This window comes from Cervus canadensis, chromosome 6 (genome assembly GCF_019320065.1).
Source record: "Cervus canadensis isolate Bull #8, Minnesota chromosome 6, ASM1932006v1, whole genome shotgun sequence".
NCBI classification, from domain to species: Eukaryota; Metazoa; Chordata; class Mammalia; order Artiodactyla; family Cervidae; genus Cervus; species Cervus canadensis.
This window is the reverse complement of record NC_057391.1, coordinates 71,520,808-71,540,399: the sequence shown is the minus strand read 5'-3', so window position 1 is coordinate 71,540,399 and position 19,592 is coordinate 71,520,808. Positions and strand designations below refer to the sequence as shown.

General features: G+C 40.6%; 2 protein-coding genes across 3 annotated transcripts in view; both read right to left on the bottom strand.

Moving 5' to 3' along the window:
- Positions 1-1,942: 1,942 nt before the first annotated feature.
- Positions 1,943-10,949, bottom strand: AKAP5 (A-kinase anchoring protein 5). Its single transcript, XM_043472279.1, has 2 exons — positions 10,688-10,949; positions 1,943-8,093 (listed from the first exon to the last, which is right to left on the bottom strand). Exon 2 carries the CDS (start codon positions 7,828-7,830, stop codon positions 6,544-6,546), a length of 1,287 nt encoding a protein of 428 aa, XP_043328214.1. The 5' UTR covers positions 7,831-8,093; positions 10,688-10,949; the 3' UTR covers positions 1,943-6,543.
- A 4,456-nt stretch (positions 10,950-15,405) lies between these two features.
- Positions 15,406-19,592, bottom strand: part of MTHFD1 (methylenetetrahydrofolate dehydrogenase, cyclohydrolase and formyltetrahydrofolate synthetase 1) — a 62,121-nt gene continuing 57,934 nt past the window's right edge. For both annotated transcript variants that reach the window (XM_043472265.1, XM_043472266.1), the window contains 2 exons: positions 17,053-17,146; positions 15,406-15,679 (listed from right to left, as the gene is read on the bottom strand). In XM_043472265.1, coding sequence (XP_043328200.1) covers positions 17,057-17,146 — 90 coding nt within the window. In that variant the 3' untranslated portion in view covers positions 15,406-15,679; positions 17,053-17,056. The remainder of the gene's footprint in view (positions 15,680-17,052; positions 17,147-19,592) is intronic.

Sequence of the window (19,592 nt, the reverse complement as noted above, 5' to 3'; positions counted from 1 at the left end):
GACAAGGACAATTCCAACTAGTCATTCTGATCAGGGAGATAGAAGCTTTCAGTTGACCTGTTTAAAGGAGAGGTGACAAAAAATAAAGGAGAGGTGACACTCTATGTTTTTATACTACAAATGGTTTTTCCACGTGGAACCTCTGCATTGTAATTTATATATGAAGATAGCTGATTGACTTGAGCATACACGCTGGTAGCTGCATTAATCATGACTGTGACTGATCACAGATGTGGTCCAGAGGCCCACTTGTCACTGTACTGACCAGACCTTCCTGTGACCTACAGATACAGTATGGATTTGGGATTCAAAGGTTTGAGTACAAGTATACAATGGCTGCACCTGCTTTTGTCACTCCTAGGAGGAAGAAATGGCTATCCACTCCAGTATTCTTGCCAGGAAAATGCTATGGATAGAAGAACCTGGTGGGCTATAGTCCGTGGAGTTGCCAAGAATGGGACATGACTGAGCATGCACAAACATCTCCTGGGAGTACAAAATTGGAAGACCTATTTTTTTGGCCACAGTTATAGCTGAGAAAAATATAGGAAAGGTTTAATCCCTGCCCCTTGCACTGTCATAAAGATCAAGATAGAGTTTCCCAGGTGATGCTAGTGGTAAAGAACCCTCCTACCAATGCAGGAGACGTAAGAGACGTGGGTTCGATCCTTGGGTTGGGAAGATCCCCTGGAGGAGGACTCAGCAACCCACTCCAGTATTCTTGCCTAGAGAATCCCCATGGACAGAGGAGCCTGGCAGGCTACAGTCCATAGGGTTGCAAAGAGTTGGACACAACTGAAGTGACTTAGCATGCATGCGAAGATCAAGATAAGGCCAAAAATCCTATTTGAGTCTAGCCATGAAACAAATTGTGAAGAAAGTGCATCTGGTCTTGTAAAATGCAGAAACTGCTAGACACTGCTACCATTGCAATTACAGTAAGTTAGAGACAGTTTTAAGTTTAGGAGTTTTCCACCCTAGGAGGCATCCTCCCCTCACCTACGTTTTTCTTAACTGTTTGTGGTATCTGTGCCCAGCTTTGCTGAGGATTTTCTGTGAATGTATAGTGTGCTCATGTACAGATACATATTTACTCACTCTTTTTCCTAAGTTCAGAAACTTAGCCTCCAATGATCTCAAGCTTCAGGGAAATAAAGAAAGGTATGTACCTCACAAAGTGATTGGGGGCTCTAGACTTAGCATAAAGGGCAGAATCGCCTGTGAGGAGAAGTGTTGGAAAAGGTTATGTACTTTTCTCTTAAATTAGAAAGATGTGACTTAATAAAAAAATTTAATTCCACAAAGTGTGAAATATTAAATACCCTATGTACAGTGTACATTAACAAGACATTTTACTTCAGAACAAAGTTTAGTTTTAGGACTTTTAAGATGTTATCAACTTTAAATTGATCCCAAGGTTTGGAAAGCACATTCTTTTCTAGAGCCTAATCATTGTCATTGGTCTGTGCTTCAGAAAAACACGGTTGTCAATGCTTAGGGAAGAAAACTGGTGTCTTAGTAAACACAGAAGTTTTGAAACATCCAGCTTTAGCAGGCACCATCTGAAAAAGCATTTTTTGCATTAAGGTTGCTTAGTTATTTGGTAACCATATAGATTATTAACAATGTGTCAGTTAAGCAGAGAAAACAACTTGAGAACAGCAAGAGATGATGAAAACACTTCTGTCAGGTTCATAGATGGCATCAAAATCAGAATTGCCCTTTAGGTGGAATTATTTCAGTGAAATTGAATTCAAGTTCAAGGTGTTTTCTTTCTCTTTCCTGGAGGTGGGCTCTTTTAGGCATGTCATCATAAAATCTGGCCAACACTCAGCAGAGCAAAACTTTTGGTGGTGCTAACTCAGTTTCTATCTGTGATCTTTATGGTTTTAGGAAATTCACATATTATACCATGCTTCTCTTAAAAGAGCTGGGTAAATAAACATGAACCAATATAACATTTATTTTATATTAATATTCAGTACATATATTAATTCAGATTAAAACTTTTTTTTACAGAGTATTATTTCTTTAATATTTGCATCTGATCCACAGTAATATAGTACTAATTTTAATGAGAAATACAAATTAGAACTTTTGCTTTCATAATAGCTCATCCAATTAACATTTTTACAAAGAACTACTATAAATATGTAACATTATGCAGGCTTTTTTTCTGCACCTGTTCACAAATCAGAAGGAATATACTTTGAAACTACTTAGAAACCAAATGCTATCAAGCTGCCCCTGCATTTATCTGACCAGCTGCCCCTGTGTTTATATGACCATCTCCCCACACCTGACAAAATGAATTCCTCCCTCTCTCATCTCCCCCGCAGTGCATCGCAGCGCTGCGTCCCTGTGGCTCTTTCTTAACCCCCGTCCCAGTTTCAGTTGCTGCTGTTTCCCAGGCTGGGCTTTTCAAGGCAGAGAGAGCCTGTCCCCTTTATCAGTGTTTGGGATGTGTCATACCCAAAACATTGAATAAATTGAATTCAACCTAAATTTAAGTAGTTGCTTTCTATTAAATTTTTTGTAACTAAGGATCTTTTCAAAAAAATCTTTTCAAAAATGTACCATAAAATGTACTATATACTGAAAATTTGAATTCTGTATAATAAGAAACTGTAAGTTACACAATAAAACATCACAGGAATTTGAACCTAAAGAACTCTAAACCTTAAATAAAGATCTTTAAAATTGCAGAAGGGGCAGGCAGAGAAGTCCACCCCTAAAGTATTGAGTATCAGGTGAAATTAAAAAGCAGACTTCACGCATCTGAATAAAGTTGACATTAAAAGGATCTCTTCAAACAATGGGATTCTAAAACCTAACAATTATGTTAAAAATTCTGCTGTAAACTGTCCCCCCACCCAAATTAATTTTTAACTATAAAAAAATAAGGCAACTTGAAGTTAGAAACTTATGGATGAAGTTAACTCTGGATTTTTTGCAGAAGCCAGATTGGACTGGTACCCTCACAATCTGTATTTCTAAAAGCCTTTAGCAGGAAGGTGAGTCACACATACTGGTGAAATAACGTATTCTCTCAGAAATACATCAATCGAGTGTCTAAGACTTCACTAAATAGTAGACCAATTAAGATCACAAACTTCATGCTGTCAAATAGATTATCTTCAAAGAAAATTATGCAGTTTTTCTGAAGAACTCCATCTGTGCCACATGCTTATTGTTCTTTGAGGTGGAGGAGGTGGCAGGGAACCTAATTTCTAGTTGAATGTTCTTTTGTTTCCTGCTGCCATTTACTTAAATGTTACCAGGGACTATTTTTATACCCTATAAAGTACTTTGAGAAAATGTTAAGTGACTAGTGCTACACAAAATAGAGGAGGATTTTCTTATTCTTGTTGTAAAGCAAACTGAATAACACGACTCTCAAAAGGGGGAATATAATGTGCTGAAAAATCATCTGATAAACCAGCTAGCCTTGTAAAATTCTGAGTTCAAGAGGAACTGAATCCTAGCTACTTGATGAATGTTCATTAAAAGCAGCATTCATACCACAGCAAATTTAAAGGAAAACTAATGTGATGTTATTAAATTGCCTTTTAAGTGATATTTTAATATTGTCAAGTGGATGTGAATTGATAAGAACTTATTTACATTCACTTGATGTCTTACATATAAGGTCAAATTGCTTAAAATAAAAAATGTTTTATGACAGACTCCTAAGTCATCTGATTCTTGATTATTTCTATAAGAGCAAAACAATTTAGATCATCTTAGAATTCACAGTAGTAGAATTTGGCCATGTAGCAGAAATAATCAGATTGAGACCAGTGCATTTCTGGATTTCTTTTTCAAACTGCAATCCTACTTACTTAATTCACCAGATATTCTCAATAGAAAAGACTGAGGAGAAACCATTTAAGAATGAATGCAAATAGAGTACACATTTCATCACAAAAACACTCAATTATAATACATTCTAACCAAATATGTACCACACCACAAAGGGAAAAAAAAACAGTAGAAAGCTAGGACTACTTAGTCTTAAAAAATATTCATTACACATATTTATCTCACATGTTTTTAAAACTCCCAAATAAATATATCTAAACATTTGAAAATATTTTCAATACTGGTAAGCGCTATACTTTTTGCTCATTCATGAGAAATTACTAAAAACTTACAATCAAGTATATTGGCTTGAGCCATCCTTTCAATAAATGAAGGCAGGATTCTTCAAAACTCTGTAAAATGCACCAACTTTAGTCAGTTTTTTAAAAAATTGCTCACTTTTAAATATGTAGTTGCTGGTAGCTATCCAAGTCCGTTAGCACCACATATAGTGAATTAAAAAGTATTTTTAGGGAGGATGACTTAGCAGTCTTTTGTTTAAGAATTATATAATTAAAAGAAATTGATTTCTTGGGTCATGTTTTGAAAGATCCACTTTTCATCTTGCTAAATTGAAGGATTGGTAGTTTCCTTCCTTGCGCTCCCCTCCCCGCAAGGTTATAAGCATGAAGGGAGGAAAATCTGGGGAAATACTTTTACACTTCAACAAAGAATCTTACTAATAATATCCATTATCTGGTTCAGTTCCAAAGTCACGTTCTTCTGCCAGAGGTCTCAATATACACTTAGAGGAAGAAACAAGATTCTAAGGGACAAATTAGCACATACTTTCTGTATGCAATCCATAAATAATGCAGGAAGTCACCAGATCGTTTGAAATCATCTAACATACATTCTTTTCTTTAAGAACATATGAATACCTTTAACAAGTACCTTACAACTCAAGCGAAAGTTCTTTGCTATTTCATCTACTTTCAGAGTGACACTGTCCCTCAATAGGGGACTATACAATGTGAACCCTGACCTGTGAGGTAGGGAAGTGTATTGCAGTCTTATGGCCATTTCACACAAGGAAAGGTTGAAACAATTAGTTTTTCAAAAAATATGGCAATCACTGAGATCGGTGATTTAAATAACTAAATAAAACACTAGCCCTTCTTGTTATATTAAGTTCATTTTTTTTGTGTAAGGGATTAGCTGGACTAGAAGTACTGATGAAAAAGTAAATTTTCAATATCCATGTAAAATGTTTACTGCTGTCTCTTAACACATAGGCACAATGAAAGAATACTAGCATTTAAAATATAATGTACTTTAATAGTAACTTTTCACTTTCTATTCAGCTATGTATTTGGCTTATTCTTGAGCAAGAATGAATAATATTTTCATTAAATTATTGTGATTTCCTAATAAATCACAATCCAACCAGTCCACCCTAGAGGAAATCAGTCCTGAATATTCATTGGAAGGACTGATGTTGAAGCTGAAACTCCAATACTTTGGCCACCTGATGCGAAGAGCTGACTCATTTGAAAAGACCCTGATGCTGGGAAAGATTGAGGGCGGGAGGAGAAGGGGATGACAGAGGATGAGGTGGTTGGATGACATCACCGACTCAATGGACAAGAGTTTGAGTAAGCTCTAGGAGTTGGTGATGGACAGGGAGGCCTGGAGTGCTGCAGTCCATGGGGTTGCAAAGAGTCGGACACGAATGAGCGACTGAACTGAACTGATTGTGGTTTTCTAGGACTTTTACTGCCAGGTTGGCTTTGAATCCACTCTCCCCTCTTTGAGGAGAGATTGATGAATACAGTCTCCAGAGATTTAATCTTGCAAGATGAATCCTGTGTTACCTGTGATCACTTGTTACTTGGAAGTTTGTCTTTCCATCTTTCTGGATGGAAAATAATATTCCACTTTTTGTTTTTGTTGTTGCCTTTTTTTTTTTTTTTTAGGTTTTCAGTAGGTGATGTTGCACAAGTGGATTTACACAGGTCTATCTGGGGTAGAAGAAAGATGGAGAGGGAAAATGCACTCCCTGTTTCCACACCTTTGCACTTGGTAATTATTTGCCTGTTTGAAGTAATTGTGAATGGCTTTTGTAAGGAACTTGAGCAAGACTAGGAAACCACTCATGTTTAAGCAAACTATATATATATATATATATTTTGGTTTGCAGTATTATTTTCAGGTAAGGCTACTGTCTAGGAGTGTGCAGTAGTCTTACTACTATAAATCACACATTCACAAAAACAGTTCACCATATTCATCATTTCAAATAACATAAAAGTGCACTGTAAAAAAAAAAGTTGTTGAAAACAGAATGCGATGTTAACCTATACACAGTGTTGAACTATCAAAAGGAAACCAGGCTTTGTGACATCAGAGGACATGAAAGAGCTTATGGCATACTGCAAGTACTCATTAAATGTATCTTCTCCCAAGCAATCTAATCTTCAGAAACCATTTTAGCAACTCCCCTGATGTCACTTTTCATTGCAATTTGTACTGACTTCCTCCAATCCAGAAGTGGCTGCATTTCAGTGGTAGGGAGGGTTTTATAACTTGATTAATTCTTTAGCACTTCTGGGTTGCAATTGTGTTGGGTTAAATTCCACAGATGCTAAATCTCTCATTTGTTGCTGAAAAAAGAAATGCCACAAATATGTAAAATAATTAACCATTAAGCTTTTGTTTTTCCCTCCCATGATCTAGAAATTGTCACTGTAGACGATTGTTTATTGTATTATCATCAGAGGCCATTTCATTAACAAGCTGTTCTATAGACAACTGGATAGCATTCTTGACAAGAGAAGAAGCTGTTTCTATTAAGAGTGTTTCATATTGTTCTGAAGTTCTACCCTCAAAACCACTGTCATTAGCAAAAACCCCTACTTGCTCATTTTCAATTGAAATTAAGAATGGCTTAGGGACATTTTTAGATTTCTTAACATCAAATTCACTGATTTCAGTGTCTGTGATAATAATAGCAATTGGCTCCATTCTTTTGCTTTCTTCTGGTTTGGGTTTTTCTGCAGTGATCTCATTTTCTTGAAAATCTGATTCCTGGCTCAATTCAGTATCTTTTGGCTTACTCTCCTCAACAACAATCTCTCTACTTTCATGCTCCTTCCAATCTGGTCCACTTTCTAGGACACCATGTCTGGCTTCTTCCAGAATTTGTCGATCTGGAACTGCAGGCGAGGAAGGAACCTCAGAACCCACTGGGAGCTCCTGTTCTGTATCTGAAGCTTCCAATGGGCTCACTTGCTGAGGTTGAATGCTTTGTTTTTCTTCAAGCATTTCAGTATCTTTTTCAAGGATTAGCGTTCCTGTTTGAATAGCAGAATGACCCATATCTAACTCAAGTTCTACTGAAATCACTTTCTCTCCAGGAGAAGTTATGCTGTCATTCACATTTGATTCACAGACCTCATCATCCCCTTTCTGTGAGACATCTTCCCTTACATCCTGGGGCGACTTGCTCTCTGTTGCCTGGTCATCTGATTGGGTCAGAGTTTTTGTAACCAGATTTTCAGCCTCTTGGACTTTGACACTGCGGTCTGAGTCTTCTATGATTTTGGAGTGATTACTTCTTTTCTCTCCTTTTGAGAATTTTATGCAGGGAATCTTGAATCTGGATTTTGCCTTTTTCTTAGAAGGATTAGCATCCTCAGCATTGATTTCAGATTGCAGTTTAGCCTCAAAGGGCTTTTGCTGCTTTGAAGACTCTGACCTTTTCCTGCGTGTTACAAGGCGTTTGATTGAGGCCCAGGCCCCCCCGGGGTGCTGTGGCTGATCAGAAGCTCCTGCTTCTGGGGGACACTTCCTTGCTGCATCAGCAGCTTTAGAGCTGGCTTCAGCCTTCACTGCTTTGGCTGCTTTTTTTCTTCTCTTGAAGCAGAGCATCGATGCTTTTTCCTCCTGCCTCTCATCCTGAGGTCTAACTTCTGCTGATCTCGTCTCTTCCTTACTTTCTACTTGTATTTCAGAAACTGTGATCTCCATTTTCACATTACACTCTTTCTTCCTCTAGAAAACTGTATCGTCTCTTCCTTAGCAGTCTATTGTGACAAAAAAGTGGGCAAAAATATCACACTGAGTAAAATTTCTTCCAGATGTAATCATTCCTTTCGTCTTACTCCATACAGTCATTTTAGGTGGTTTCTCCAGTTATACAAATGCCTACATTCTCTATTACTTGTAATTTCGCTAATTTCTTCATGACAGCCCTTTTACTGGGTAGATTTTTGTTTTATTTAAGGAGAAACCTGATAAGAGAAAAGAGGGATATTTTATTTCACCATCAGTCTATTGTTTTCTATAGAGACTATTTCAGTTGAATGCATATGATTCTACCTGGCATATTTCCCATATACTAATTTACTGAAATGACTGGAGAATAAAAATTGGGGTTTATTTTTGCCCTATCCATAAGACTTCAGTGTGAATTTATTTTACTCCCTTTTCTTTGTTAAAACTTCATTTTGGATTACTCTGCAGATCTGTTATTATTTTATCAATTCTGGAGTTGTGCTGTTTCTATGAATTGTTTATGTAATTCTCCGAATTGCAAATTAACAAACAAAAATCACCACCACCACCAAAAACAACAAAAAACAATGAAGAGCAGAGTGATATGCAAGTTAATGTAATTTTTTATTCCATGCAATAAAGAGCTCTGAAGTTGCAAAGATCTTAGAGATTATTTGAGATTTATTCAAGTCGAGCCAGGTGAAAAAACTGAACTCCAGCGTGGGTAGCTGGCCTGCTGAAGGTCTCACAGTTAGATGAAGTCAGAGCCAGAGTTAGAACTGAAGACTTTGACTCTCTAATGTTCTTTCCAGTAGACCATAAGGTTTCTGTTCTAAAAATGTATGTTCCATGAAGGAGGTGCTACTTTTCATACATGCTCGTGGGAAATTTAACATTACTGTCATTCTCTACTTGTAAATTTGTTTGTATAATTTTAACATTTTTTTCTAAGTATCTGCTGTTCAAACATTTTCTATAATGAGCACATAGTGGAAGGTCAGAGTGAATGATAATGATAGTTGACATTTATTGAGCAGCTCCTATGTATTAGGAAGTGCTAAGCACTTTTATATACATCTCTAATCCTCCCACAACATTACAGAGGAGGTGGTGCTATCACCATCTGCAGATGAAGAAATTGAGGCCTAGATAGGTTAAGTAACTTGCTCTAGATTATATAGCTAGTTGATAACAGAGCTCAGGTTCAACCCAAGATTGCCTATTTCCAAAGCTTGTCCTCTGAAACTGGGCTGTAAGAGTTTCATCAGAAAAATGAATTGTTTGGAGATACTAATCTGCACTAGACTCACTCGTCAAAAAATTTCATAACTGCTTAATGGTCATGTAACCATAATGTAACCCATCAACTCATAACTGAACCAAGACTCAGGATGAGTTCTTGCTATTTTAAAATCAAGCTTTTGAAATTCTTTGTATTTTATTATCTTGGCTCTGGAACTAATTTGAAAGCCAAACATAAGTTGATAAGATATGCAATTGGCAAACTAATTAGTGCCATAAATATAAAGTATATTTTAAAATCAATCCACAAAGTGGTATGAGGGTACCAATGAAGAGATGAGAGGTGGTCACCTAACAAAAATCCTATGAATTTTAGATGGATGTCCTTAAATAAACATAGGGACTCTTTCTTTGTACTGTTTTTTGTTTTTTAATGTAAATCCTTCACTGTTGAAGGTTTATTTGGGTAGCCCCTGATTCCATGAACCACAGAAGGAACTGGAACTCTGAAAATCAGTTCATCATCTAAGTAAATATCCCCTTAGGTTGAGTCTTACATACTCCATTCCTCTGACAGAAAGACAAAGTCATCCTAGAACAATGATGAAACTAAAATATGAACATTTTTACAATGTCCCTCCTCATATGCTTCCATTACACAAGCACCACAGCTGATTATAGCTCTTTAAGTCTCCTCCCTTCTTGTGAGTTCTCAGCGCCTGGGAGTTTTTATTAACCAGAGGATGTAGAGCCAATAGAAATATTGAAATTAGACCATGTTTAGAAACGTATCATTTGAAATTATCCTAGATTGCCCAAAGACAACTGCTTGAGAAGCGCACTTGAATGTATATCAGATGAAGAAATACAACAAATATCCAAATAAAACCTAACCGAAATGGGGAAGGTGCAGGGCAGCGACACTAAAACTTCGCATAACACTAACCTGCAAATGATTCGTCCTTAACCTGCGCAGAGAGTTTTTATCGCCTCGGCAATCTTAAAGTCCCCGTTCTAATTTCCTGATAGAACCGCAAGTTTACTGCCACAGAAAATACCCCTCTCCATATTCCCGTGAGCAGAGAAGCACGGAGGCAAAGAGCAGTCGCTCTCTGGGGAAAGTAGTGAATCTCTCCCATCTCCCGGGGCGGACCGCGAAGCTTCCTCCAGGAGGAAGGCTTCTCTCCGGCTTGATGCGCGTTTGGCAGGAGCCAGAGCGCAGGAGAAAGTACTCAAAAAGGAAAATGCTGGGGCGTGGAACAGGTAACCCAGCTTCAAGTTCTCTGCACAAAGATAATGGCCAGGAACCCCACACCATATTTCCCCCCAAATGGGCAAGGAATGAAAAAAAGCTATCAGCAACACCTGCTCCTAGGAGGAGATGTAACACGATGAGGTGGGTGGACAGAGCCGATGAGGGTCGCTCTGGCTGGAGATGCCTGCGGACAAACGACCTTCCTGATTCTCACCCCGGCCACCTTGGGTGGTCCAGCGGGCACCTCCCGCCTACTCTGCCGCACAGGCGATCAGCGGACCGGACACCTGCCCGCACCCTCTCCCCCGCAACCTCCTCGCCCTCCTCACTTACCACCGGGTCCCTGACCGACGCAGGGCCGGACGCCGGGGCACTCGGGAAGCCACGGTCGCACCGGCAGCGAGCAGCCCTCTGCAGAGGGACCGCAGCCCCGCGGCGCCCCCTCCCCAGAGCGCGGGGGACCGACAGGCGGCGGCACCAATGCGCGCGGAGGGGGCGGGCGCGGGGCGGGGCCGGGCTGGGGGCGGCGGGCGGTGGGGGTGGAGATCCAGAGGTCTCTCCACCTAGCAGTTCGCCCGGCCGCTGAGACGCCGACCGTCGCGCTTCCAGCCTGGCGGCAATCCTCGCCGTGCGACCTCATCGGGAGCCAACGAGAGCGAGCCGGCAGATGGGGAAGGGACCGGGGTCGAAAACCTCCTCTATTTTTTTCTCAGGCGCAGAGTAGTTAAATCCAATTTTAAATGACAGGCATCCCATTATAAATCCCCCCACTGAATATTTAAGTCATAGCATTCAGCATATTTTAAAAGTAGGATTCAGAACTTTGCAGTGAGCCTTGTTTGGAGAGAAAAGGACATTATATGAATTGAGAGAGAAAGGGGGGGGGGGACCTCATTACACCGAAACCCACTCCTGGGAAAGTTTTGTATATATCAAGGTTCACAGCCAAAGGGTTTCAGAACCCCAAGACAGAGTAGGCTCTTCTCTCCCTAAGTGTCTAGAAGACGGGTAGAAATGATGCAATCGAGTTCAGAACACAGGAACCCAGCTCCAACCCATCCTTTATACCTTGTATAGACTTCCAAGATTAAGCGGCTTACTAGTTACCCATGTTTCCCCTTCAGGATGTTCCTAGGTGCCTGCTTAACCTCGTCCCTCTCAGTTAAGTTGAGGGGTCGGGGTGGGGGTGCTGGTGGAGAACTGGAGACGTGTTCCTCTTCCTCACAACTCCAGTCCTGATCAGAGCAAGGGTACTGGCATTATCTATTCTGCCTGACTGGAGGGTAGATTCAGCTTAGCTATCGTGTATTTTCACACATTTTGAGTATTTACAGATTCTTAAGCTTTAGTGAAAGGCACCATAAGCATTTATTTGTCCATGTAATCCATTGTGTGCAATACATTAACACATGAAAGGTGTTGCAGTGAGTGACTTGCTTTGAGTTTAACATGACCTACAAGGGCACTCCTGGGAGCTCCAGAGGTGAGGTCCTCCAGGATGCTCGGCTCCTCTCTCCTCCTCTGGCCCCTCCCATGCACACCACCCAGATGAACTTATTAAGATGGAGGGAAGAACTTCTGAAAAGTAGTTGTACTTATCTCTTTTCTTTTATAGGATCATGATACTTTACAGGTAAACCTCAGTTACCCATTTGGGGATGTTTTTCCAGGAATATATTTTACCTTTGTTAAGATTCTATAGCTTTATCTAAGACTTATTAAGCAAAGAACTATTAGCACACAAAAGTAAAGCTGAATCTAATCTGTCAAGATCTTAGACAAAAGCTGTAAAACAGGAAAATCCATAAGCATCCAGTTTATAGTATTTATAATTAAGAATTCAATTTATCTTTGTTTATTCAGCAAATCTTTGTGAAGATGTCTCAGATGGGTTACTGACCCTGCTGTTAGTTTTAAACTTTAAACAAATCAAAAGAAATCCATGCCATTCATAACCAACTGAGATGCTATTATTGAGATACAAATTTTCTCAAATCTAGCAGATCTGGGAGTTTGCAGCAATTTCAAGCAAAAATGAGATTATCTAGATGAAGACGGGGTAGAATAGCTGTCTTATTAGGAAGTAATTGGAAATGGAAGAAGCAACAGATAAACACAATAAAGGCCATCTTAATGACATAGATCTCATTCCATCTGCTTTTCTTTAAAAAAAAAAAAAAGACTACTGAAAGGTGGTTTGGGGTAAGAGGTGAGTTGATTTTGTATTTGGAGGGCAGATTTCTTTAAGGTATATTACATATAACTCATCTCCAACCTCCAAGACACACATAGTATAGAATCATAAATAAAATACTGTAGTGTGGTTTTTCTTTAGGATGTAACTAGAACCCAATGCTTAAATCAGAGTTTCAAAGAAATATATCCAGTACCTCATACATGAAAGAAATCTGTCATCCTTGAACTCATTTAAGTGACAGTTAGTAAGCTATTACCCATATCATTGTCTGCTATTCCATTAGTAGCTTTTTATTATATAATGAGAAACAGGCTCTAAATTTATCTTCAATCTGATGAGAAATTACCCTACCTACAGCTTATCTTGTTAATATCACCAGATACAGTGTGCCAATAAAATCGCTTATTTATCTGATCTCTACAGATGATACCATTTCTCCCATTCTAGTCCCTATCCACCCACAGCCTGGGTCTGCAGTTACCAAAAATGGTTTTTAATTCCTTGCTAATAATTCTTACATGTTATGAGACCTCCTGGGAATAAGCCCTCCACTTCCCTTCCCTGGTACACCATTAAATGAACGTGGCTCCAGCTCTCTGCTGATTTGATCTGTTTCCGGGCACCACCAGGGTTGCCCCAGCCAACGTAAACTTGACACTAATTCTGCTGCAATCTGCTTTACTTGACAGCACATAAACATTTTCTTCCTTGAATTGAGAGCGTATATACATCTTCATTGCACAGCAAGCCTCTGAGGTGCAGATCTGAGGAGATGCAGTCTGTTTATCAGTTTAACATTACGAATATAGGGAGGGAAGCCATTAACCACTCAGGGTCAGAGCAGGAACAGGAAGGCCGTTGATCTTGAAGGATGCCTAGGCCCAAAGGAAAGACACTAGTCCTTCTCTGGCCACACACACTACTCCAAAGCCACTAATGCTTGGCAGTATTGTTCTTTATCTTTTGTTCTTTATTCCAAGCTCTTGAGCTTGGAATACCAGGTAAAAACTATTTATTTATTGTATTGAAAGTGAGTCGCTCAGTCATGTGTGTCCGACTCTTTGTGACCCCATGGACTATACAGTCAGTGGAATTCTCCAGGCCAGAATACTGGGGTGGGTAACCATTCCCTTCTCCAGGGGATCTTCCCAACCCAGGGATAGAACCCAGTTCTCCCACATTGCAGGAGGATTCTTTACCAGCTGAGCCACCAGAGAAGCCCATTTATGTATTAGGGCTTTGTTTATAATCTTTGTCTTCCCACCAGTTGTGTTCAGTATTTCTAGAAATATTAAAGATTAAGCCCACATAGCTGGGACTTCCCTGGAGGTCCAGTGGTTAGGACTCTGTGGCTTCCACTGCAGGGGGCACGAGTTTGATCCCTGGTCTGGGAACTAAGATCCCACAAGCTGTGTAGCACAGCCAAAACATATATACGACAAACAAAACCCACATGGCTTTTGATGATATAAGAAAGCCTTAATTTTTTAAGATGGTCTTCAGGTTACCTAGACTAACAATACACTGCTTTACTCTCCTGTTTACAAACTGAATTCCCAGCAGGTCCCCTTCCAGGTGAGGTTTTATAGGACATTAAAAAAAACAACAAACACTGGAAATAGTGAACTCTGTGCAGATGGCCCCAGTGATGCTTCCGAACAGGAACTGACAACATCACTGAGTGTGTACGATGTGCCAGGAAGCGTACAAAGCATGATGGAGCTGGGGCTCTGTGCTTTGACCCCCTCTGCCATATGCCCACTGTTGTCATTTCTTTCGACTGTGAAACTGACAGTATTACAACACTGATATGAACTTAGGGGATTAAAAATAGTAAAACCAAGGACACCAGGAAAAAACGCTGCTCTGCAATGCTAACTGCAGCACTGGCACCCGTGTGGATGTGACATCTTCTGGAAGGGCCCAATGCAGGAAGAGAAGGGGGAAAGGGAAGGAAAAATGCAGAGGAAGAACAGAGATGGATGATAAACAAAAAGAGAAGGGAAAACATTTGAGGGGAAGAAAACATCCTGTAGGGAGGGCTAGAGAGCTCAGGCACAGGGTAGAAGCTAAATAATCATTTGCTGAGCCAACAGAGCCAAAAGAGCCGTCCTTCGCTTAATACTGTGTAACCATCCTTCCTGAGGACTTTTAAAAATGAATGGTGCTGGGGACTTCCCTGGTGGTCCAGTGGCTAAGACTCTCAGCTCCCAATGCCGGGGGCCCAGGTTTGATCCCTGGTAGGGGAACTAGATCCCACATGCTGCAACTAAGACCTGGCACAGCCAAATAAATAAATAAAATATTAAAAAAAAAAAAAAAAAGGAATGGTGCTGAAGCTGTGACAGCAATGGGAATTCTAAGGAAGTTCAGGATAAAAACCTATATAAGCGATATTTTCTCAGAGTAAAAAAAAAAAAAAAAGCAGTATTTTGGGCTTCCCTGGTGGTCCAATGGTTAGGACTCCAAGCTTCCAAAGCAGAGGGCATGGGTTCAATGCCTGATTGGGGAAGTTTCACATGCATGCAGTGTGGCAAAGAAAAAAAAAAGTAGCTCCCAAAAAACTAGACTGACTTACTACTGCATTAAAACTATATATATATATGTACATGACAAAAAGGCATGTTCTCCAAATTCCATTTCTCCCTCAGCCCTCTAAGGAGGTCTCCTTTTTACATGTCCTCCCAGAAACACACAAGCACACACTCATCATTCCCCCTTGAAACACAACATATCATAAAGTACACATTAGGACTTGCTGCTTCTGTTGTGGCAGAGGTCTCCCAGATCACACGGGAAAGCAGAGCTAAGGCAACACAGACTGTTAATGCTACAATTTATATTTGAACGCAGAGACTGAAAAATTATTTACTTTTATTCTATGGATTTCAGTAAAGTAATTAGACGTGTACATGACTCAGGTTAATTTTTTTTTTTTGATTCAGGTTAATTTATACACAATGATGCGAATTAAGACTGAAGAAAGGCTTCTGGGGAAACTCCCACTACTCATTTCAGAAGACCTTTGGGGCAGGGACTGACTTCTCTTGATTTCCCCACATTTCCTGACAGGAGGCCTGAATAAACACCGGCCAAACTTTCAAAACAGCTTCTTGAAGATGGACAATCTAGAAAGACAGAGAGACAAGAAACACAGAGTTTTCTCTAAGCACTGAAATATCTCCTCTTCCTGCCCACACCACACCATCACCTTCTACCGCTGCTGAGGTTGTGAACGTTTACCTCCTTCCTCACCATCAACACTTCTGTCCACAGACTTGAAAACAACACACAGGATTTACACCATGGCTGTGCGAATACCGAGGATGTGTGAGTCCAGACCAAGCACGTGCCATGATGACATTTCCAAGGTCACATATGCTCCTGAAGAACAGTGCTTCCCCAGCACCAAGGACAGGTGTCTCTGCTGTGCAAGCAGACGTGCTTCTGTGACAGCCATCCGTACGGCTGCCTAGGTGACAGCCACGGTTGGCTTCCACCTGGACCCTGACTTTCTTAGATAACGTGAGAGCCTTTCTTTTGCATAATTACCCTTTGACACCCTTGTCTTAGCACTCTCCGGTCTTTCCTCCCTTCTATTCCATGTGGGACTTGTAACTCTGGGTCACTTGCAGTCCTCAGGACTCCATTACAGTCCAGATTAAGATTTGATCTTCTGGAAAGCATGTCTTCCTTTTCCCTGGTTTGATCCTCATTTTGCTGGAGTAAACTGCTAAATCCCTTCTGGGGAAGAGACGTGGAGCAGCAGACCTGTACGTGTCTGAAAACATCTGGACAGTTTTGGTGGAGTGTAAATACAGGTGGAAAGTCATCTTTCCCTGTGAGTGTAGAGGGCTTTCCTCCACTGTCTAAAAGCCTCTTACTACTGGGAAGACAGGGGTTCAGTCTAATTCTCAGTTCTTTCACAGGCCAGCCATTTTTTCTTCTCTGGAGAAGGGTTTTTAGGATTTTCATCTTTAATGTTTTTAAGATTTCACCTGGTATGTCCAGGGGTTGCTCACTCATTGTGAGGAGTACTCAGGGGCCCTTCACTTAAGACCCCAAGGACTGCTCCTGCTTCCTTCTCTCATCTACTTTCTAGGGCATTTACTCACTCCTGCCTGCCATCCATTCAGAGTATACAGACCTTCAGCTGCTCCTAACCTCCTATGTGCCATCAGCTCCAAGCCCAGAGTGTCCTGGGGCTCCACAGAGGTCTAACCTTCACCAGAGTCCCTCCACGATTCATCAGATGGTGCCTCTCCCCTTGATGCTGCCAATTTGTGATGAACCCTGCTCTTCTTCCAAAAATGTATGGAAGTATAAATATTTCACTTACTGGGTACTGCCAATGCTCACTACTACCGCCTCTCCTCTCACTGATGTCTGGAAAGGAATCTTAAATGATGAAATCTGCGTTTTCATAGCTTTAGATGGAATCCGATAATTCATAAATATGCCTCATAAGGAAAAAGGAAAACTTCTGCCGGTAATGACTTACCTGTTTAGAACAGCCCATTCACCTGCTCAGTTTCAGGGTCCAAATCAATATCATAGAAACAGGGCCGGGTAGGGAGTCCAGGCATGGTGCTCATCTAGGAGATGTGAAATAGCATTAAAAACAAACTAAGCCAGGTCTTTTCCTTCATGTTCCTTTCAGTTAGAAAGCCCAAGACACAATATTATTTTACAGTTGTCCATAAAGTGGCACTCTTCATGTTACAAATTAAAAACCAAGTTATGATCTCAAGAGAAAACCCTCAAGTCCTCCAGCAAACCAATCACCAGTCTTCCCTCTGGGCTCCCACATAGACAGCTGCAACAGGAGGCTGAGGGGGTGTTTGCACCTTCGTCCCACAGTGGCAGGTGCTGGCAGGCTAAGCCAGTTATGCATCCCCTTGATTCTCACACTGAAAGACCAAAAGGAGGTGCAGGGCTTGTCTGCTATCTAATTTTGCTTTAATGAGTCTTGAGATGATACTCGTATTATTTTTGCTTCAGTAACAAAAGATTAGCAATCAGTATCCTTTAACTTGGGCCAAGATGTTGCTGGACACAATCTAGATGGTTTTACAATCACTGTTACTACTGGTCCAATCTGGCTTTCTAAAACTGAACTTGCAATGCTTATGGATTTTATTTATACTTGTTTCTTCTAAAGAGTTGGCTTTGACAAATACCTACTTAGCTATAAATTTGTAAAGTCTTGTCAGTGAAAACTCAGTATATTTTAACCTGTAACAACATCCTTTATAAAGAATACATACATACAAGTTTCAAGTCAGATCCAGACAGGAGGTGAGACTAAATGAAACTTCTACAACTTTACTATAAAAGTGTCATAGAAAAGGATGAGTCACCTTCCATAACACAAAATACATATACTTTGGAAAACCTGATTCTGACATCTGAGTGTCAGTCAACACTCCTGTGAACACACTATATGGAGCTCATGTTGGTCTTTAGTCTCAAATTTTGTAAGAGAAGCAATTGCTGAGTGTGGGGACGAGGAAGAAAAAGGGAGCCTGAAGATGACATTATAAAGCTGAAGGACAAAAAAAAAAAAAAGCTGAAGGACAAGTGCCCACTGATGTAGACACATGCATGTGCAAATTGGCAAAAAATTCTGAAGATGTTCCCCCAAATAGTAATTATCAGGACTTTCAGTACTTTTATTCTTTTCCAAGTAGGACTTTTTTCCCCTTGGACACTTGGTCATATTGATAATCAGAAAACATTTTAAAATAAGATTATATATATACATATAGGAACTTAGATAAAAAAAAAAAAAAAACCTCCAAAAAGAAGCCACCACCCTGTGAATTAGTACATAAACTGCTCAAATCCTCTGAGCCTCATTCAGGCCCCAACAGCAATTAGAAAACAGGAAGAACAGCAATCATTAAGCCATCTAGATTGTGTGGAAATGCGTTGGTCCAAGTGGGCTTCTAATGTGAGTTTGTTCTAGATGAGACTGCCTTGGAGCTGGGCAGGCTGTGTTTCTCTCCGAACAGCAGGCCTGACACTTTCAGTTTTGCTTTTGTCTCTGCAGCCACCCCTCTGCACGCACACATCAAAAGTGACAATACTGTTCTGCTTCTTCAGCTGCCAGCTGCTGACAATGTCTCCAGAATCAACGTGCGTTCTACAATATCCAAGGTGCTGGATAAATGGTTTAGAGTCCTTACTAAAAGGGGATTTCAACAAACCCTGAGCACTGATGAACGCTGTCACCAGTGGGGCCTCCTGCCTCTGGAGGGGCTGAGGGACACTGGCCTGCAGGCCCGTCTGGCCACCACTGTGACAGGATGAGCCCCAGAGCGCTGCAAGGAGCAGGGCTCACACCTCTTGTTGTTGTTCAGTCGCTCAGTCGTGTCCAACTCTTTGTGACCCCATGGACTGTGGCCTCACAGGCTCCTTTGCCCATGGAATTTCCCAGGCAAGAATATTGGAGTGGGCTGCCATTTCCTCCTCCAGGGGATCTTCCCAATCCAGTGATCCAGCCAGTGTCTCCTGCTTGGCAGGCAGATTCTTTATCACTGAGACACCTGAACTTTCCTGAGGCCAAAACCAGCACAGCTGAAAGTGGATTTGGCTTTAACATTCTGTACTTCCGACTGTAATATTGCCTCCTACCGCTTTCTTACTAAACTGAAAGAAGCTCCGAAAGGAGATGTATTGATTTCTTTTACTTGTGTACCAACTTAGTTCACTATTTCAATCCTGTTATTGCAGGTAAGAAAAAGCTGCAGATAAACTGGTTGGCCAGAAAGTTCATTTGGGTTTTTCTGTACATCTCGAATGAATGTTCTGGCCAACCAAATAGGCTACTGGGCAGATCTGTGGGGGAAACCTGGGCAATGATCAATGCAGACTCTGGGACAGAGTCCAAACTAACTGAGTCAGTCCAAATCATGCCCGAAAGCTTTCCTCTACTTCCCAATTAGCAATTTTCCTCCTAAAACATGTATGAAACCTGTAAGACAAGGAAGGATTTGAAAATTAATTCATCTCAAAGCGTAAATAATCAGCCATAAAAAG

What these genes read in the sequence shown, in the direction of transcription:
- AKAP5 (XM_043472279.1), bottom strand. Translation starts at nt 7,830, where the DNA reads ATGGAGATCACAGTTTCTGAAATACAAGTAGAAAGTAAGGAAGAGACG.